At 38.3% G+C, this 19,779-nt stretch overlaps 1 protein-coding gene and 1 pseudogene across 1 annotated transcript; both read right to left on the bottom strand.

Annotated features, from left to right (window-relative positions):
- Positions 1-105, bottom strand: part of LOC109091181 — a 1,421-nt pseudogene extending 1,316 nt beyond the window's left edge.
- Positions 106-14,253: 14,148 nt separating this feature from the next.
- LOC122134790 (olfactory receptor 1509-like) lies at positions 14,254-16,143 on the bottom strand. The gene has a single exon (XM_042711533.1). The coding sequence runs from the start codon at positions 15,518-15,520 to the stop codon at positions 14,564-14,566; it is 957 nt and encodes a 318-aa protein (XP_042567467.1). The 5' UTR covers positions 15,521-16,143; the 3' UTR covers positions 14,254-14,563.
- Positions 16,144-19,779: the final 3,636 nt, after the last annotated feature.

Genomic DNA, 19,779 nt, shown 5'->3' with positions numbered 1-19,779 from the left:
ACAGTAATTTTTAAAAATGTATATGATATTTTCTAGCATTATACTGCATCTTTATGTTAATATGTTACTAAATAGATAAACTACATATTCAAAGTTTTTGTGCATCCTCTTAACCCTCTGGGCCTCTTCGTTTGGGAGTCACACTTGGCTCCTTCGCAGTTAAAAGTCACCGAAGACTCAAAAAGTAACATTTTATCCTCAGGAAAATCAATCTATTACATTTTTGTTCAATAATATATATATATATATATATATATATATTTCGCTCTATATATATATATATATATGGTCATATAATTAGAATATCATCCAAAAAGTTGATTTATTTCACTAATTCCATTCAAAAAAGTGAAATTTGTATATTATATCCATTCATTACACACAGACTGGTATATTTCAAATGTTTTTTTTTTTTAATTTTTATGATTTATAACTGACAAATATGGAAAATCCCACAATTCAGTATCTAAGAAAATTGAATATAAATTAAGACCAATACCTAATAAACTGATTTTTAGAAATCTTGGCCAACTACACAAAGTATAAAAATGAAAAGTATGAGTATGTACAGCACTCAATACTTGTTTGTTGGGCTCCTTTTTGCCTGAATTACGGCCGCAATGCGGTGTGGCATTGGAGTCGATCAGTCTGTGGCACTGCTGAGGTGTTATGAGAGCCCAGGTTGCTCTGATAGTGGCCTTCAGCTCTTCTGCATTGTTGGGTCTGGCATATCGCATCTTCCTCTTCCCCAATACCCCCATAGATTTTCTATGGGGTTAAGGTCAGAGCGAGTTTTGCTGGGCCAATTAAGAACAGAGGATACCATGGTCCTTAAACCAGGTACTGGAAGCTTTGGCACTGTGTGCTGGGGCCAAGCCCTGTTGGAAAATGAAATCTGCATCTCCATAAAGTTGGTCAGCAGCAGGAAGCATGAAGTGCTCTAAAACCTACTGGTATACGGCTGTGTTGACCTTGGACCTCAGAAAACACAGTGGACCAACACCAGTAGATGATATGGCACCGAAAACCATCACTGACTGTGGAAACTTTACACTGGACCTCATGAAACGTGGATTGTGTGCCTCTCCTCTCTTCCTCCAGACTCTGGGACCCTGATATCCAAAGGAAATGCAAAATCTACTTTTATCAGAGCATATAACTTTGGACCACTCAGCAGCAGTCCAGTCCTTTTTGAAGCGAGACGCTTATGAAGCTGTCTGTTGTTCAAGAGTGGCTTGACACAAGGAATCTGACAGCTTGAAACCCATGTCTTGCATATGTCTTTGTGTAGTGGTTCTTGAAGCACTGACTCCAGCTGCAGTCCACTCTTTGTGAATCTCCCCCACATTTTGAATGGGTTTTGTTTCACAATCCTCTCCAGGGTGCGGTTATCCCTATTGCTTGTACACTTTTTTCTATCACATATTTTCCTTCCCTTCACCTCTGTTAATGCGCTTGGACACAGAGCTCTGTGAACAGCCATCCTCTTTTGCAATGACCTTTTGTGTCTTGCCCTCCTTGTGCAAGGTGTCAATGGTCGTCTTTTGGACAACTGTCAATTCAGCAGTCTTCCCCATGATTGTGTAGCCTACAGAACTAGATGAGAGACCATTTAAAGGCTTTGCAGGTGTTTTGAGTTAATTCACTGATTAGAGTGTGGCACCAGGTGTCTTCAATATTGAACCTTTTCACAAAATTCTAATTTTCTGAGATACTGAATTTGGGATTTTCCTTAGTTGTCAGATGTAAACATCAAAATTAAAAGAAATAAACATTTGAAATATATCAGTCTGTGTGTAATGAATAAATATAATATACAAATTTCACTTTTTGAATGGAATTAGTGAAATAAATCAACTTTTTGATGATATTCTAATTATATGACCAGCACCTGTATTCTTGTTTAGAATTTCAAGGGATTTATGATACTATGCAATATTTATAAAATTTGAATGAGCTATTTTTTTCCCATTAGAATTAATATATATTTTTATTTCTTCCTTACTGTATTATCTTTTAATAAATACAATATTTCACATTAAAATAGAGTGAAGGCAATTAAAATCCATTTTTTGAAGTGAGAATTTTTTCATTTGTGTATTATCTTTGTGTTAAAAAATAAAAACTTGTGTAATGTTGTGTAACCTGTGTCAAGTCCTACTCTTATTCAATTTCCAAAAGGACACATGGACGACTCAAATTTCCAACTCAATCACTTTTATTTTTATTTTGGCTTTCTCAGTTGATTGGTCTGTTCATTGAATTAGGTTTGTAAACCTTTGTTAAGATGGGAGGGAGAACAAGTGTTAACATTTCAATTAAACATTTTTAATGAATTTTAATTGAAGTTTAAACATTTATTTAAACATTTTTATATGAATTTATGATGAATTACGCCCACTTAATGAGACTTTACATGGAATAAAGAACCCATTTAACAAGACATCAATGAAGTCAATGCTGCAATGTGTTCCTTAACCAATCTACACAGCAATTAAACATAGCTTGATTCTAGTATCTGTCCAAGATACTAGAAAAGGTAGTATCCTCACAATATTGAACATATTTTGAGAGGAAAAATGGCATCTGTGAGGATTTCCAGTCAGGATTTTAGTAACGGTTTTTATCATAGTACTGAGACCTGTCTCCTTAGGGAGTTACAAATGACCTGCTTTATCATACTGATCGTGGTTGTATCTCTTATTAGTGCTATTGGACCTTAGTGCTGTGTTCGACACTATTGACCCACACGTTCTTTTTGCATAGACTAGAACGTTTGTTGGCCTTAATGGGAAGTGCATTAGCATGGTTTAAATCGTACTTATATGACTGCCATCAATTCGTAGCAGTGAATGAAGAGGTATCATATCGATCATTAAATCGTACTTATATGACTGCCATCGGCTCAGTACTATGGCCATTACTCTTTCGACGCTTTACATGTTAACCTGGAAAATATCATCAGGAAACACGGTGTTAGCTTTACTGTTATGCTGATGATACTCAGCTCTATATTTTCTTCGCGGCCTGGCGAAACATAACAATTTGAAAAACTAACGGAATGCATAGTCGATATAAAAAAATTGGATGCACGAGTAAATTTCTTCTACTGCTAAAATTCTGCAAAAAAAAGAGGTGTTAATTATAGGACCTAAAAGCTCTGCATGTAATAATCTAGAACGCTGTCTAAGACTTGGATGGCTGCTCCTGTCACTTCTTCTCATCAGTTTAGGAAACTACGGTGTGCTGATTTGATAGCACACCTTTCCTTAGAAAGCCACGTTTCTAGCAATTGTAAAACTGCATTTTTCCATCTCAAAAAATATATCTAAAATTACGGCCTATGCTCTCAATGTACACATGCAGAAATGTATAATCCATGCCGTTATGACCTCAAGGTTAGCTTATTGTAATGCTTTATTGGGTGGTTGTTCTGCCACGCTTAGTAAACAAACTCCAGTTAGTTTCCAAAATGCAGCTGCTAGAGTTCTTACTAGAACCAGGAAGTATGATCATATTAGCCCAGTTCTGTCAACACTGCACTGGCTCCCTATCAAACATTGTAATAATATTTTAAAATCTTGCTTATTACTTATAAAGCCCTGAATGGTTTTTAGCACCTCAAGTATCATGTTGAACGAGCTCCTGTTTACAGTTATAGTCCACTCCACATCCCGCTACGTTCTCAAAAAACTCTGGCCCCAATTTGATAATACCTCGAATATCAAAGTCACACTGCGGCAGCAGATCATTTTCCTATTTAGGGCCTAAACTCTGGAATAACCTACCTAACATTGTTCGGGAGGCAGAAATACTCTTGCAGTATTAAATCTTGATTAAAAAACCCAGGGTCTCTTTAACCCTGGCTTACACATACACACTAATACCACTTCTAATATCCAAATCCGTTTAAGGCATTTTAGGCCGCCTTAATGAGGTAAACCGGAACGGGGAAAAACTACCCATTAAAACACCCAATGTACTTGCACAAATTAGCATGAATGGCATACTACGCTAAAATTAGTCTGTTTCTCTCTTATTCCGAGGTCCACCATAGCCATCAGGATCCAGTCTGTATCCAAGTCAGAGGGTCACTGCAGTCACCCGGATCTCAGTACGTATCCAGCCCAGATGCGTGGATCAGCAACCTAGAAAAGGACCTCTACAGCCCTGAAAGACAGTGGAGGACCAGGGCAACTAAAGCCCCAGAGACAGATTCCCTGTAAAGACCTTGTCTCGGATGACCATCTGGGACAAGACCACAGGAAACAGATGAATTCTTCGTGCACTATCTGACTTGCTGGCACTCTGAAATTATGCAATCTTTTTTGTTTAAAGTGCTATATAAAGGTGACTTGACTTGTGTTACAGTACAGAAGGGTCGGAGACAAAGTATCACAGGTGTGTTGGGATTTTTTTTGATGTATGCTGTCCTTGTGATGAAGTCGGGAGTAGGTCCTGGAAGTAGCAGCAGAGTGGAGACGTTGAGGGCTGAAGATACACACACACTCACGAAAGACACAGGAGGTAACTGGGAGTCACTGGAGACAGGTAGGTATAGCAATGGAAGTCCTTGAAGTCGGCAGATAGGTATTCCTAGTTGCGAACGAGACCGGACAGTGACTGTGTGTGTGTGACTGTCTTTTAAGTGTTGGTGGATGATGGTGCTGACGAGGGGCAGGTGTGTGTGATCAGTATTCGGGTGAGGGAGTGCGCTGTGATTGGATGGGGTTGGAGCCTGGCGTGTCTGTGACAACTTGAACATTACACAGCATTCCAAACACCACGAAAGTAAATAAAACATTTCACTGACCATTGGCGTCTTTAGACAGAATGTACAAGTGAACTTGGAGTGCCTTCTCAGTGAAGTTTGTTTGTCTGAATGACTGAGGACCTTCATGTTTTTAACATGTGCTCCAAATCAGTGAAAATGACAGAACGGGTGACAAGCAGCCAGATTGCTGCTGCTGGTGCACTCTGGGAAGTGTAGTTCTTTGACTCATTTCTGAGATTCAGCTCAACTTCTCCCACTTGAGCTCCTGTTTTTTTCCAAACCCAGAGGTCACACAATCCCTTCACACCTCTGTTTGTTCTTCAGTGGGAAGTAAAATTACAAGGAGTCTTACATCTCTATGAAGAATTGTGACTGGAATTTTGGTTTGGAGCCTCTTGGTTCTTTCACTGTTAGCTCTTGTGAGCCCTTCTTTGCCGTTTGCCTTTTTGATGTGAACAGGATAGCTGGGAAAAGTCTTAACAAGCACATCTCTTACGATGCACTTGCTGTCAGCATTGACACTGACCACTCTAGCCAGCTTGTACTGTCCTCTCAGGGCGTTTTGGTCAGCCAACCAGACCACATCTCCAACAGCAACATTTTGCTCTTTGGTGTGCCATTTGTTCCTTATGAACAGACTAGGTCCAGCCAATTGGCTCCACTTCTTCCAGAAATTGTTAGGGTAGCCATCAAACTGGAAATCTCCAGGGTCTCCCTTTGGATTGCCACGTCCTAAAAGCAGAGAATTCGGGGCGATGTAGTCTATACAGTCTTCTCTGCTTTGAGTTCTTGCATCGATGGGTCTCTTATTTGCAAGGTTAGTTGCCATGAAGAGAAAAGTTTGGAATTCTCCCCATGTGAAAACACCATCTCCACCAAGGTTGCTCAACGCCCGCTTCACTACTTTGACAGCTGCCTCTGCTGCACCATTCCTATGGGGAGCGTCTGCAGGGTGGATCTTCCACGACCATTCTGTACCATGCTTGGCAGCTGTGTCTTCAAGTTCAGACTTGTTTAGTCAGTTAAGGAATTTGTGAAGCTTCTCCAGTGCAGGTCTGGATCCCACAAAATTTGTGCCAGGATCTGACTAGAGTTTCCTGGGGTGTCCTCTCAGTGAAGTGAACCTTTGATAGGCTAGCAGGAATCCTTCAGATGACATGTCACTCACCACTTCAGTGTGTATGGCTCGGGAAGCCATGCAGCAGAAGACTATTCCCCATACTTTGAGTCTAGTTCTCTTCTTGACCTCATCTTTCACTTCATAAGGGCCGAACAGGTCCATAGTGGTGAATTCAAAATGTGCAACTGGGCTTGTTCGCTCTAGAGGCAGGTCAGCCATGATTTGTTAACACTGTTTTGCCTTGTTTTTCCTGCAGACCACACAGCTGTCAACCATTTTCTTGGCAAGTATATGGCCTTTTATTACCCAGGCTTTGTTCCTCATCTGGAGAAGGGTTCCTGCCACTCCCTCGTGGTTTGCTTTGTGGGATTCCTGTGCCAACAGTGTAGACACCCGTGCTTCAAATGGTAAAACTGGCACTGTCTTATCTTCATTGAACGTCTGAATTCTGCCTCCACAAACTAGTACTCCAGAGTTCACATCTTTGTATACTGCCAGCATGCTTAGAGTTGTGTGTGGGAAAAAAAAAGAGAAAAAAAAAACTGTATTTTTCTGAGCTGCGAGGAAGATGTCTTTGAGTGCATCTTCTCGTTCTTTGACAGTCAGCACAGCTTGCTTGGGTGATCTTATCTCCCACTTTGACTGTTCCTCTTCAGCCACTGCTTGCCAGCTAGACAAACCCAGGCAACAACTCTCACCAGTTTGGACAGGCTACTGAATCTTTTACTTCCACAAGATCTTTAACCCAGCCAGTGGGCTTCCTTCCTAGAAGAAGAGTTGGGTAAACCACAGTATTCCTTCTTGAGTTTCACTCTTTGGACTTTCCTGAGTGCCTCGTAGATCTTTTTTTCTGCTTACTCCTTGCTTGAGCTCTTGTTAGTGCACCTGAGAATGCCTTCCTCTGGAGCTTGTTTACACTCTCCCTGGCATGAGCTGCAACTTCTCCAGCTGATTTTATAGGCCACTTCTCCACTGGCCACTTCAGGAACTCTGGTCCATTTTGCCATGTGGAATTCTACTTCAAATCTTTAGAAGCACCCCTCTCGTTATAATGCAGGCTATGTTTAGATCTCCACGGATTCACCACCAGTCTTGCACTAGTCCAGCTTTCTGAATTTCACCCACTCTATTTGCAAAGAAGGTTTTGTACCCATAACTGACTCTTTGAATGGCTCCTAAGACCGTTTGACTGTCGAGTAGGTGGAACCATCTCTTAATCTTCATTCAAGGATGCTTTTCCACATACTCCCTGATCCTGGCTGCGAAGACAGCACCACAGATCTCTGCTTTTACAGCTTCACCCTTCTGATACAGGGGTGTCAGCTTAGCTTTTGATTCAACAAATCAAACTTCAGTGCCTTGATCTGTCTCCCATCTTAAGTACATTACAGCACCATAGGTTTGGTCACTTCCATCAGAGAATGTGATGCCCCAAGGTTTCCCTTCCAAGCCAGCTGGTGTGAGGCTCCTGTGGAATTTCACCTGTCCAAGCTGCACATATTTTTCAAAAAGCTGTATGGCTTCTTCTCTGAGCCTTTCTGAGAGAGGTTGGTCCCAGGTTTCTTGGGCTAGTTTCCCACCCTCTCCCTCTTGGAATGCTTTTCTTACAAGAATTGCTCCCTTCTGTTTGGTGGGTGTAACTAAACCAATGGAATACAGTCCAGCCACTTGGCTTAAGAGGGCCCTTCTAGTCAGTGGCTTAGGTGTTTCAGTTCTCACCTCCTCCTTCAGAAGATCTTTTCCAACTCTCATCTTCTTCTTTTTGGAAAAGTTAACTGAGATTAACATGTAGAGCTTGTCTTCATCCACTTAGTAGCCGATACCCAAGGCTTTGTTGTCTTCATCCCTGATTTGATTTGGAAGAATTAAGGTTTTACCTTGTGTCTCTGTTAAACCCTCCTTCTCCATTCCTTGCCTCCCACTTTGCCCTGACCGGACCCATGGTTTGAGGAAGAAACCTCCAGCTTTCAAGATCTCTTCAACATTTGCTGTGATTTTGTCAAGTTTATTCAAGTCATTTTGGGAGGTTAAGAGGTCATCTACATAACTGTCCTCTTCTATGACTCTACGCTCATCCTCCAAGTGAAGAAAGCTGGGCAGGCGTGCTGTTTCTCTCATAGCCAACTGAGCAATGCAACCAGCAGGTCTGTCCCCAATGATGACTCTGGTTATTGCAGATTCACTTATCTCTTCATCTGGGCTGTCCCTCCAGAGGAACCTGTGAAGGTGCATCTCACACTCCTCAAGCCATACGAGACCTAGAGATGCATACGTCCCTTCTCTGAACCTCAGCAGGACAGCTCTGATAGGGTTGAGAACGTCTGGTCCTTTCAGAAGAAGATCATTTATACCCCCGCCTTTGTATTTCTGGCTACTTTTCCATACAATACGAATTGGTGTTGTTACTGAATGAGGGTTTGGCACCACCAGGTGGCTTACGTACCACACTGGTCCATTCCACTCGTCCATGATTTTTTTGGTGAGTTTTATGGCTGCGCCTCGTTCGACCATTTCATGGATCTGGGTAGCATATGCGATTTTCCAGTCTGGCTCTCTGCTTAGTTGCTTTTCCATCCTTAAGAAACAAGCCTGGACTGCACTTTTGTTGTTTGGGAGAGAGGCTGGATTTACCATCCAAGGATACTTTACATCCCAATGTGGAGCTGCTGTGTGAGCATCCCCCTTCTTGTAGGTGAGGCCTCCTTTTATGATCTCCAGTTCCCTCTCCTCTGCCAGGGTAATTTTTTTTCCTCCTGGTGGACAGTTTCCACATCGGCATCCTCCACATCTTGGCTCACATGTAGCTCCGATGCTGTCCCAGTGCCACCACTCAAGGAACTCACGGTTACTGGCAGCTGTAAATTTGATCTGAACCATATCCTCCTGCCATAGCTGGGCTGTGTCAGTTGTTGGACTTGTGATTTCTTGATATTTGATATCTTCTTTCCTTATGTGGGGTTTGTTGATATTTTTGGACTCAGATGCTGCAACCTCAACTTCTTCAAATAAGACTCCACCCACTGTCTTCCCCAATGGACCCTCCCACAAGATGAGGTCTCTGATGATTTTTACCTTCTGGGGAGCGAGTCTTCCCTCTCGGTGGCTAATGAGAAGTTCAATCTCTTGTGGCCTTTCCAATTCTTTAAGTTTGACTTCTGGGAAGAATTCTCTCAACTTCTCAGGTTCAATTACTTGATGCACTCTGGCGATTTCATCCAAGCTGTAGCAGACCATTTCATGAGCTCTCCCTGTTCCTTTAGGTGTCTTGACTCTGAGCTGTTCGAATCTCTCTAGTATTTCTTCTCGACTTTTCAGGAACTTCAAGAGCATGACAAAGTGGTTGTCTGATGTGACATTGTTTCTGGGTTCAACCATGTACATCACCCAGTCTCTTTTAATAAACAGCAACTTGCTTTCAATGGTTTTAATTACCAGTGGGTTCTTTATGGCTCCAGAGTTTCCTAACTCTGTGAGATCTGCTAGCGCCTTCTCCATTGATTGTATGAGGTCAATGACCTTTCTTGGCTGGTTCCCTTTCACATGTGGCATCTTCTCCAGCTCTTCAAGTATTTCCACTGTGATGGTTGACTTGTTGCCATATCCGTTCTCCAGGACTCTGAACATATCATTGGCAGTGGTGTAGGTTGAAAGTCTGAGGCCTTTTGAAATTTTGTCATCCACACTCCCCAAGAGTTGAATTTTCTTAACTTCAGTTGATCCGGATGGCTCTCCCTGCTTTTGCAGGCTTTCCCAGTCTTTCCTCCATCAGTGATATTCTCTCTTGCTTCCTTTGAAGATAGGTAGAGAAGTTGGCTTGATTCTCACTATTGGAGTGGATATTGCCGGTAGGGGTTGTAGTTTCACTCCTGTGCCTTGCTCGTTGATTGTCCGTGCAGTGACAAATTAAGCTTTCCTTAACTCAAGCCTATAGCAGGATGATCTTAGGTCCTTGACTCTTCCATTTAATTTGTCCTTCACTTCTACTGGAATCCATCTCTCCCATGTTGACATAGCTGAGCTGGGTTCTTTTATTCTCTTGTCCAAGAGAGTGAGGTGGTGGTGCACTTCATAGCTCTCTAAATTGGCACTTTCCACAGGTACATCATGTGCTTTATCATTGGCTTTTTCTGCTTCCAGGATTGCCACAAGTTGTTCACTCCTCCTCGACCACAGGTTTGTTTGAACAATGTTTCTTATCTCCGCCAACTTTGCTTCACCTTCATTTACAGATCTATCAATGTCGGCCTCTTGCTGTTCATTAAGCTGCTTATCATCAGTCTTAATGTCAGCCTCCAGTCCAATCCTGTAGTTATCGTTGGCATCGAGCATCTTTCTGAAACAGTCTGAAAGCTTAAAGAACTCCTCCCTTAACTCCACTTGAAGCATGCTGCTTGCTCCTCTTGATATGAAGTTGGCTTGCCTGGTGGAGCTGCTTTTTGCAGAGGTCCTCTCCTTCTTGAGCTGCTGGACCGACTTCCCCAGGACATCTTCCGCCATCTTGACTTCCTCTGCATCAACAGCTTATTTCTGGATCTGAAGCTGCTTATCTTCAGGGCCAGGCCGCTCCGCGTGGTCTACAACTGTCAAGTCCTACTCTTGTTCAATTTCCAAAGGACACATGGACGACTCAAATTTCCAACTCAATCACTTTTATTTTTATTTTGGCTTTGTCACTTGATTGGTCTGTTTATTGAATTAGGTTATAAACCTTTAAAGACAGAACAAATGTTACCATTTCAATTAAACACTAATTAAACATTTTTAATGAATTTTAATTGAGTTTAAACGTTTAATTAAACGTTTTCAGTGGTGGACGAAGTACACAAATCAAGTACTTGAGTAAAAGTACAGGTATACATATAAATCAAATATTACTCCAGTAAAAGTACTCCTTTTTCAATTTTACTCGAGTGAAAATACAAAAGTACTGGAGTTTTTATGTACTTAAAAGTACTGATAGAAAGATTTATTTTGCAATTTTATATAGGCTACTTAATTTAATATTAGCACATATTTTTTACAATCCTACTGCTAAAAATACCTGGGACTTTCCCAAAATAACAAATATATGGAGTCAAGATATATTTTTGTTGTTGATGTGGACTAAGTTGACGAGAGTGATGTAGTAATGTTCACTGTGTAGCTTACACTGTGATGTACCTGAGAGAAAACAGTTGACCATCTGATCTAAACCAGGAAGAAAAAAAGTGTTTTAAAATGTGTTGTTTTGCAGAACTATCAGTTATATATGACATGAGAATAAGGCCTTTAGTTAGGAAAAACATTTTAAGGAAAATATACTTTTATTTTCATAATGATTTTTTTCTTCTCAAACCTTGTCTGTGGTGTAAAAACATTCCTGGCCAAATGCCCCCAGAGGGCATCACTTCCCACTTTGATTACTACTGTAGTTACCATGTTCTGAACATCTCATCCTTTCTTTTTCCCCAAATGTAGTCTATCTAGGTGGTTGAAAAAAAATATTTGGACTTTATATCTAAAAATTACCTCAATTTAGCACCAGCAAGCTTGTTAGCTAGACAGTTAGCATCAGCTAACGATATTTACTTATTTTTAGTATGGTTATGAATAAAATTCATATCTGTCTACTCGGCTAGTTAATCCAAACAATATGAAAACTTATACTGTTGATAAACAATATAAAAACAGACGTCACATATGGCTGAATGCATAGCATTTTAAAACAACTGTTGACGTTACGTCAGCGGGAATTTGAACGTGCATGAGTATTTTATTTAATCTGTATTATGTTAAGGTTTCGTTTTTCACTGATTTTGATGTGTCTGCATTCAAGCATTTCAGTGGGTTTAAACGGATCACTCTTTACAGCAGATTTAGGGCCGGTTATTATTGCTGGCGGGCCAGTTTTGGCCACCGGTTTAGATATTTTTTGTTAGATAAGTATCAGGTTCTGTGTGTAGGCTATGTGTGTGTGTGTGTGCGTGTGGGTGTCTATTTTGCATTTTTGATATTTGAGAGTGTCTTTTTTTTTCTGTACAGTGGCTGATTTGTAGTTGTTACCACCAAAAGATTTGGTGAGTTTTCATATTTGTTTTGTATTTCCCATTCATTTCATATGTCAGTCATTTTTGAGCGCAAAGGAACCAAGTTTGACTTTTTTTTTTTGACCCTTTAACATATCCGAATCATGTCCATGATTTTTTTGTGTGTTCACATAGCTAATGCAACAAAAGTCATAAAGTGTCATCATTGGTGGACCAGCCCCCAGCGCTACAGATGCCTTAAATTGACACTCCAGAGAGAAAATGCACTCTAGTCGAATATTTCAGAATCGATTCTGAGCTTGGTTAGGGTTAGGGTTAATATTCAAAATATGTGACGCATCGTGATATTGAGTTGTTAATGATGATGGTAATTGAATTGAATTGTGAAACCAGTGACGATTCACACCCCTATTTTTAGGATGGCATTACTGACATATAGAGGTTCCAACTATAAACAAAAAGCATAGAAACTACAATTTTGGTTAAAATGTAAAGTTGTAAAGATGCATCTGCACAGAAGAAGAATTAATTAGAAAAATGTAGATCAAGAATCATTTTGGAATAGGATTGTGACTCCCAGAATTGGAATCAGATCGGATTGTGAAATCCCTAAAGATTCCCACCCCTAGGAACTATGGTAGGCACCTTAGGCACATACCCTGGCTTAGGATATAAGAATGCCTTAGCCACACCAGGCGCAAACTTCAGAAAGGAAGGGGCCACAGAGAGGGCCTGAAAGTCACCAACTCTCTTTAAGGAAGAGATGGCCAAAAGAAAGGTCTTTACTGTAAAGATTCTCTCTGGAACTTTTACCAATGGTTCAATGGGTGGCCTACTGAAAGCTTCTAGAACTATGCTCAAATCTCAGGATGGGACCTGAGGGCCTGCCGGAGGCCTCAGCCTCAGGGTGCCACGGAGGAAATGCATAACAAGCAGGTCTCTTCCCAACGACTGACCACCCAAAAGGGTGTGGTAAGTAGCTAAGGCCACCATGCACACCTTAAGGGTGTTCCGGGGAAAACCGTTCCTGCAGAAACTGAACCAAGCAGGCAGTTAATTGGGTCCAGCTGACGGTTGCTGCACCAAGAAGTGAAAAAAACTGTAGCTTGACCAGCTACAAGCTACTCGTAAATTAATGTAGTTAAGCTACACTTCTGAAAAAGTAGCTTCATTAAAACTACTTTCAATTTTATTATTATTATTATTATTTTTTTTTTTTTTTTTTTTTTTTAATTTTAATTATAACTAAGTAATTATATATTTATTATTAATTATAAGTTATGTTTTAAGTTATTTGTTTTTTGTTTAAAAATACTTTATTGTAATGATGTTTTTATTTCAAAGAATAGAATTCAGGTTGATAGGGACAATTTTCCAAGCCATTTCAATGACAAAAAGTGTCCCATTCATTTGATTTTGTAAACTTTTCGATACACACAATAAAAAAAATAAGCTACTGTATATTTAGTTGTATTTTCTTAAACTGACTGTCTAAAATTGCTACTAACGTAACATCAGTGCAAGAACAAAATGTATGCAACTTAAACTGGATACGGAGGAATCATAAAATAAGCAGGTTAAACTCACAGCACAAACGGTATTTACTGACTGTAAATGGAGACGTCAAACATCCTTTGCCAAATGATATGCACACTACTATATATCGCTCGATTAGTGTTCACTATATATCGTTCGATTAGTGTTCATTACAAAACTGTGGGGGGACAGATTATATTATGAACGCGTTCATCATTGTAAAACAGACATTTGATTGAGAGTGCAATAAAGAAGAAAAATTATTCAGTTTAAAAAGGCTATTATTCACCTCCTGCATGTGCTTTTAATCTTCGATATAGACTGCATTTTAATCTTTGTGTTGCATGAATTACAGTTGATTCATGTGAAATATCCACTCCTGTACATCCTTTGCAATATCATCAGACGATCTCTTGTCGGTGGAAAGACTGTAAAGCCGCGCGATGTGTGATATCACAACAGATGGCAGTAATAATGAAATTTAGTGTGTGATATAGTCAGAAGAAGACGCTGCGTGTGTAGCTTCAATGCATTACATGCTCGTGACTCATTAGAATGTAGCATTTGGTCGCGCTACATCGCTACTTGCTGGAAAAAGTAGTTAGCTACAGGAAAGCTACACTGTTTTTAAAGTACCGTCGCTACTGAAAAATGTAGATGATAGTAGTGTCGCTACTTATAGCTAGCTATTCCCCAACACTGGTCGAGACACACTATGAGCTTTATAAGATTTGATAGCACATGAACAATAAATGTTGCATTTAAAAAAAATTCTGTTATAAATTACACTGATTAAAAGTACATTTGTACAAACTTTTACCCTATCTTACAAAAAGAGCAAGGATAAATTGTAAAAACATACAATAATGACATTTAGATATAAAAGGCATGGAGGGGAATACTTCTGAGAGACCATTATCATGCAGGGGACTTGATATTGTTAAACAAATCTCTATTTAGTCATATTTTTGTTTTTTAATCATGATAGATATATTTATACGAATATTGCATTTTATTAGTAATACGCTTATTAAAAACACACTTGTTCCCACTTTTTGTCATACTTCATATATATGAAAACCCAATTGTCATGACTATTGTTTTTAATTATGTTTTCGTGTTTTTGGTGCACGTGAAACATTTACTCTTGATGCAACACATAGTAAAAACACTTTTGCGCACTGCCTTAATATTTAACCCATAGATAAGAGGATTGAACACAGGTGGAACTATCACCAGTTCTAGAGCCAAAAAATTACGCAAACTCTCTGAAATGTCATTTGAACCATATCTACTATACATGATATCAAAAAGCAAAGCAAAAGTGAAATTTATCAGTGAAAATATATGTGGCAGACATGTTTTCCAGAATTTCCTTCTGTTTTCTGAAGATATTTTACATGCAGCTATCAGTTTAATATAGGACAATATTATAATTACTACAAAGCTACAAAATATAACAGCAACAATATATCCATAGACATTATTAACAAAAGATGAAGCACAAGACAGTTTTACAATTGACCAATTGTCACAATATAATTTATCTATGTGATAGCCACAAAATGGCCTTAAATTTGATAACAGAGTGCCAGTGAACACAGAAAAAGTGGGAACAATCCATGAAAACAGAAATAATTTCACACAGGCGTTTTTAGTTAATGTGGAATGATAGTCTAAAGGTTTACATATGGCTACATATCTATCATAAGACATCACTGTTAATACTGTGAACTCACACAGTAAAGAGCTGTAAATCACAAATATCTGCAGAGCACACATATGAAAGGAGATCACATATGAATCCAATATTAAATCAGACAACATTTTAGGGTAGAATCCTGTGGCTCCATAAATCCCATTTATACACAAATTACCCAAAAATATGTACATTGGTTCATGAAGAGATTTCTCCATGATGATGGCCATAACAAGACGAATATTGATTGACAATATAAGCACATATAAGGCAAGAAAGCAAATAAAATATGTATGCCTATATGATTTAGATTCTTTGGGCACCATAAGAGTCAGTATCACAGGGTAAGACATGTTATCCATCATGGTATATAGATGATCCCTCAAATCACATGAAACAAATGACAATGCAGTGCAAATTGCAAACAATATAAATAAACATTTAAAATGGTTTACAACTCATTAGGCTTCAGTATCCATCCAGTGCTTGCTGCAGGAATGACAGTGAGAGTCTCTTACAAATAAACAGATTCAGCGCTTTATGTGATCTCAACTGAATTTATGACGTCTGGTGGGTTTTTATTTGTTTTTTTTTATCATTAGGGATGCCTGTAAGAGATGTTCTGAAATCTCTTAGGATTAATTATTCGCTCATGGAATTTTTTTTTGAAAACACATTATTCATACTCACACTTAATACTCTTATACTTTATATTTACAGTAATTTTTAAAAATGTTTGTGTATGACATTTTCTAGCATGATACTGCATCTGTATGTTAATATGGTACTACATAGATTAATAAACTACTTATTCTAAGTATTTGTGCATCCTCTTAACCCTCTGGGCCTCTTCGTTTTGGAGTCATACTTGGCTCCATCGCGGTCAAAAGTGACCGAAGCCTCAAAAAGTACCTTTTTTTTTTTTCTCAGGAAAATCATTCTATTACATTTTTGTTCAGTAATATTTTTTGATTCTTATTTAGAATTTTGAGGGAATATAATGATACTATTCAATATTTATAAAAATCTTCAAATATTTCACATTAAAATAGAGTAAAGGCACTTAAAATCCATTTTTTGAAGTGAGAATTGTGCCATCTGGAGGGTGTTAAAAAATAAAAACTTGTGTAATGTTGCGTAACCTGGGGCTTTTGGACTCTCGTTGTTTTTTTAGACAACATCTCTTCATTCAATCAGGTTTCGCATTTAGATATAAATTTAGACATTATAAAAGACTACCTTTCAGATCAGGGTTTGACAAGTAAGTTTGGCATCTGGCCAACAAAAAATTTCGCCACTAGATGGCGGGCCAGAACATATATGCTATAATTTAAAGAGCAGGTCAGATGGGTTTTTGAAAAATCTCTCTTTTGCAGTTTATTAAGTTGGTTATCCTTAAATGAAAAATCTGCAAAAATGTTAATCAAAAAAGTGCATGATAAATAAAGATATTGTCTCTCAAAAGAGAGAGTCGGTTCTGAATCGCCGTAACAAGTCGTTATATTTTCGACTATTTTGCCGTGTGTACGTCATTGGGTAACACATTTGCATAATCCCGCCTGCCCGCTAAATACGAACAGAGTCTGATCTGCCCACAAACACTTTTGCTATTAGTGCGTTTACATCATGTTGAGAAGACGCGGTGTTCAAGGATACCACAGAAATACAATTTGAGCCTTTTGTTGTGTGCTTGTCATTTTATCAAGAACTGCTTCTCTAATCTGGGCTTTTATCTTCGTTGGCTTCTAATCTTCTTAATTTGGACTAACAAGCTCTCTGAACCATGACCTGTAAGTAGTACGATTGATACGTTAGGTGTACATTTTCAACTGAGTGCTCAAAATATAATTTTTTTTATGCCAATATGTGATGTATACCTAGTGCAGCTTTAGGTTTCCAGGTAAAGCACGATATTACTGTCTTACTGAAGTAGTTCTAAAAATTCGCAGTGAACCTAAGAATATGTTGATTATTGTAGACTGACGTTGTCCTAATTTATTTTACTGTTTGCTTCGCGATGAGAGGAATAAGACATAATTCACCCCAAAAAGATGTGATGTGGTTGAGGATTTGAGATTTGGATTTCCCCAGAAAAAAGAATGAAGCACTTTATTCAGCAGAGATCATAAACATGAGTAAGTCTCTTTTTATTTATTTATATACTTGTACTAGTTTTCACATAACGTGTAAACATTTTACTAGTTAGACTTTTTCCAAAGACTTTTTCCAAACTATAATTCCTAATAGACTAAATGTATAATCAAGTGAAATATTATGAAGTTTCAATAACAATATACACTACTATACCATTCAAAAGCTTGATGTAAATAATATAAATGTAACAATAAATGTACCTGTAACAAATGTAACAATCATTGCTGTTTCTTTCAATTTATCCCCCCTAAAAAACCTAAAAATAATCTCAGCTCTTTTCAACATTAATAATAATAATAATAATAATAATAATAATAATGATGATGATAATAATAACAATAAATGTTTTTTTTTTTTTTTAGAAAATAAGATTGTTAAAAGGATTTCTGAAGGATTGTGTGACGAGTAATGATGCAAAAAATTCAGTTTGAAAGTCAGCTTTGATTGATCATAATAAACTGTTTAACTGCACTCACCAGTGAATATTAAATTATGTTTTGGGATAATTAAATATATTCTAAATAAACTACAAACATAAAATTATATACATTTATTTTGTCCTCACATTCTTTCTTGTAACTCATCCCTCTCAGTGACACAGCTGACTGAATGGCTCATTATGCAGCTCATTATGCAGGCCTTTGTCTTCTCAGGTGTAATTCATGATAGTTGATGCCTACTCGCATATGACTTTTACCAACAAAAAGTGTCTTAGAAAATTTAAATCAATATATTGTTTTCTGTAAGTGAGTAAACAAGATGATTTTCACATCATTTAGAAAAAAAAAATTCTAGGCTACAAGCTCCAGTTCTCAAAATTCCTGGGAAGCAATTTTCTGTATGTGTTTTTTTATTGCCTTATTCAAGTGATTTAACATTTTTAGTTTTTCACTAACCACGCATAACATTTTTTTTCTCAAAAACACAATCATGTACATGCATGCTGCTCACATATTACTATAGCCTAGTTTGTGCTGATTACAGTGAGATTAGACTTTAGCCATTTTAGATATTTATAAGAAACTGAAAAAAGCACAAATGTCAGGGCATGACAAAACTTCTCCAGGCCCCAAAAATACCCTTAGACTCCAGAGGGTTAATAATAAAGAATGTAGTGTAGCACGCAGACTTTATAGTAATTGTGAAACTGCTGTTTATTGTGCTGCACTGGCAGTTACAGGGTTAATGCGGGAGAGATGAGTGATTTCGGCTGGTGCTCCCTGTGATACAACTGTTCTGCGTTCTGATTAAAAGTTAAGACCAAGCGTCTTTTGTCTGTCTTTCTTCAAACATTACAGTAGACATATTTTGGTTTACAAACTGTATTGTTTCATCAGTTAGTCACGTTAGCACTCGGCTAACGTATCCACCTAGTGTTCACAGTTTAGCAGCTAAACTTTAGCTGTGGGCACGATTCGCTTGCATAAGTGTTTTTGTATTTTATGTCATTATAAGAACGGATTGATTATATTATTTTTTTATGTAAAGGTGCTTTGTCAATGGTAGCGCTGGCTAACTGGCTCAAGGACTCATCTCTGTGCCAATCACAACAGGTTTGGCCAGCTGACCAATCAGAGCAGAGTAGGCTTGAGGAAGGGAGGGGCTTGCTCCGAAACGAATCATTTCCTAATCATTGGCAAATGACTCTAATATTAAATGTATATTCTGAGAAAATTACAATGTTTTCTGACCTTAGATGCATTTAAACTTGATGTAGGGGACTCCAATACAATATTGGGACACTTTAAAATACCATCTGACCTGCTCTTTAAGAAATTAAAAAATGATTTTTGCAACTAGATTTGGGTGTGGAAGATTGTAACAGTGTCTTTTGTAACTGGTAGTGAGGTGTTACTCTGTGTTAAATCCTGTAGGACAGTCATTAACAAAAAGCCACATGTGTGTGGCGGTGGCCGGGTTTGACACTGGATAAATTAATAAACCAGCATACTGACACGTGACCTGACAAGTATCTTCATTCACCAACTTTCAACACAGACCGCCTTGCTAAAACACACATATGTGGAAGATGCAGAATGGATAAAAATAAGTAAAGAAATAATTGATGAATTGAATATGCCTATTAATGTAAAGGAGGACTTGAATAGGCCCATTAATGGCATGTTTGAGTCATGCTCTTAACAAAATATGTTTTACTGTGTATCATTTTAAAGCCTTACTTATTGTAATAATCATTTGACGTAGTCTACTTTTACACAGAATAATTCCTTTGCATCCTCACGTACGAAACTGCATTTTTTTATTGTTTTGCGTGCTGGAGGTACGCTATTACGTCATGTGCAGAGTGATGTTAACATTTAGGCTAGCTAGTGTGAGAAAATGGCACTATCAAAGAGTAATTCCCACCTATTTCCTATGTCGGCCATTTTGGAGCGCAAATGAACCAAGTGTGACTTTTTTTTTTTTTACCTTTTAACATATCCGAATCATGTCCATGATTTTTTTGTGG

The sequence above is a fragment of the Cyprinus carpio genome, chromosome A21 (genome assembly GCF_018340385.1).
Source record: "Cyprinus carpio isolate SPL01 chromosome A21, ASM1834038v1, whole genome shotgun sequence".
NCBI classification, from domain to species: domain Eukaryota; kingdom Metazoa; phylum Chordata; class Actinopteri; order Cypriniformes; family Cyprinidae; genus Cyprinus; species Cyprinus carpio.
The sequence above is the reverse complement of the archived record's forward strand: the minus strand, read 5'-3'. Positions and strand labels throughout refer to the sequence as shown.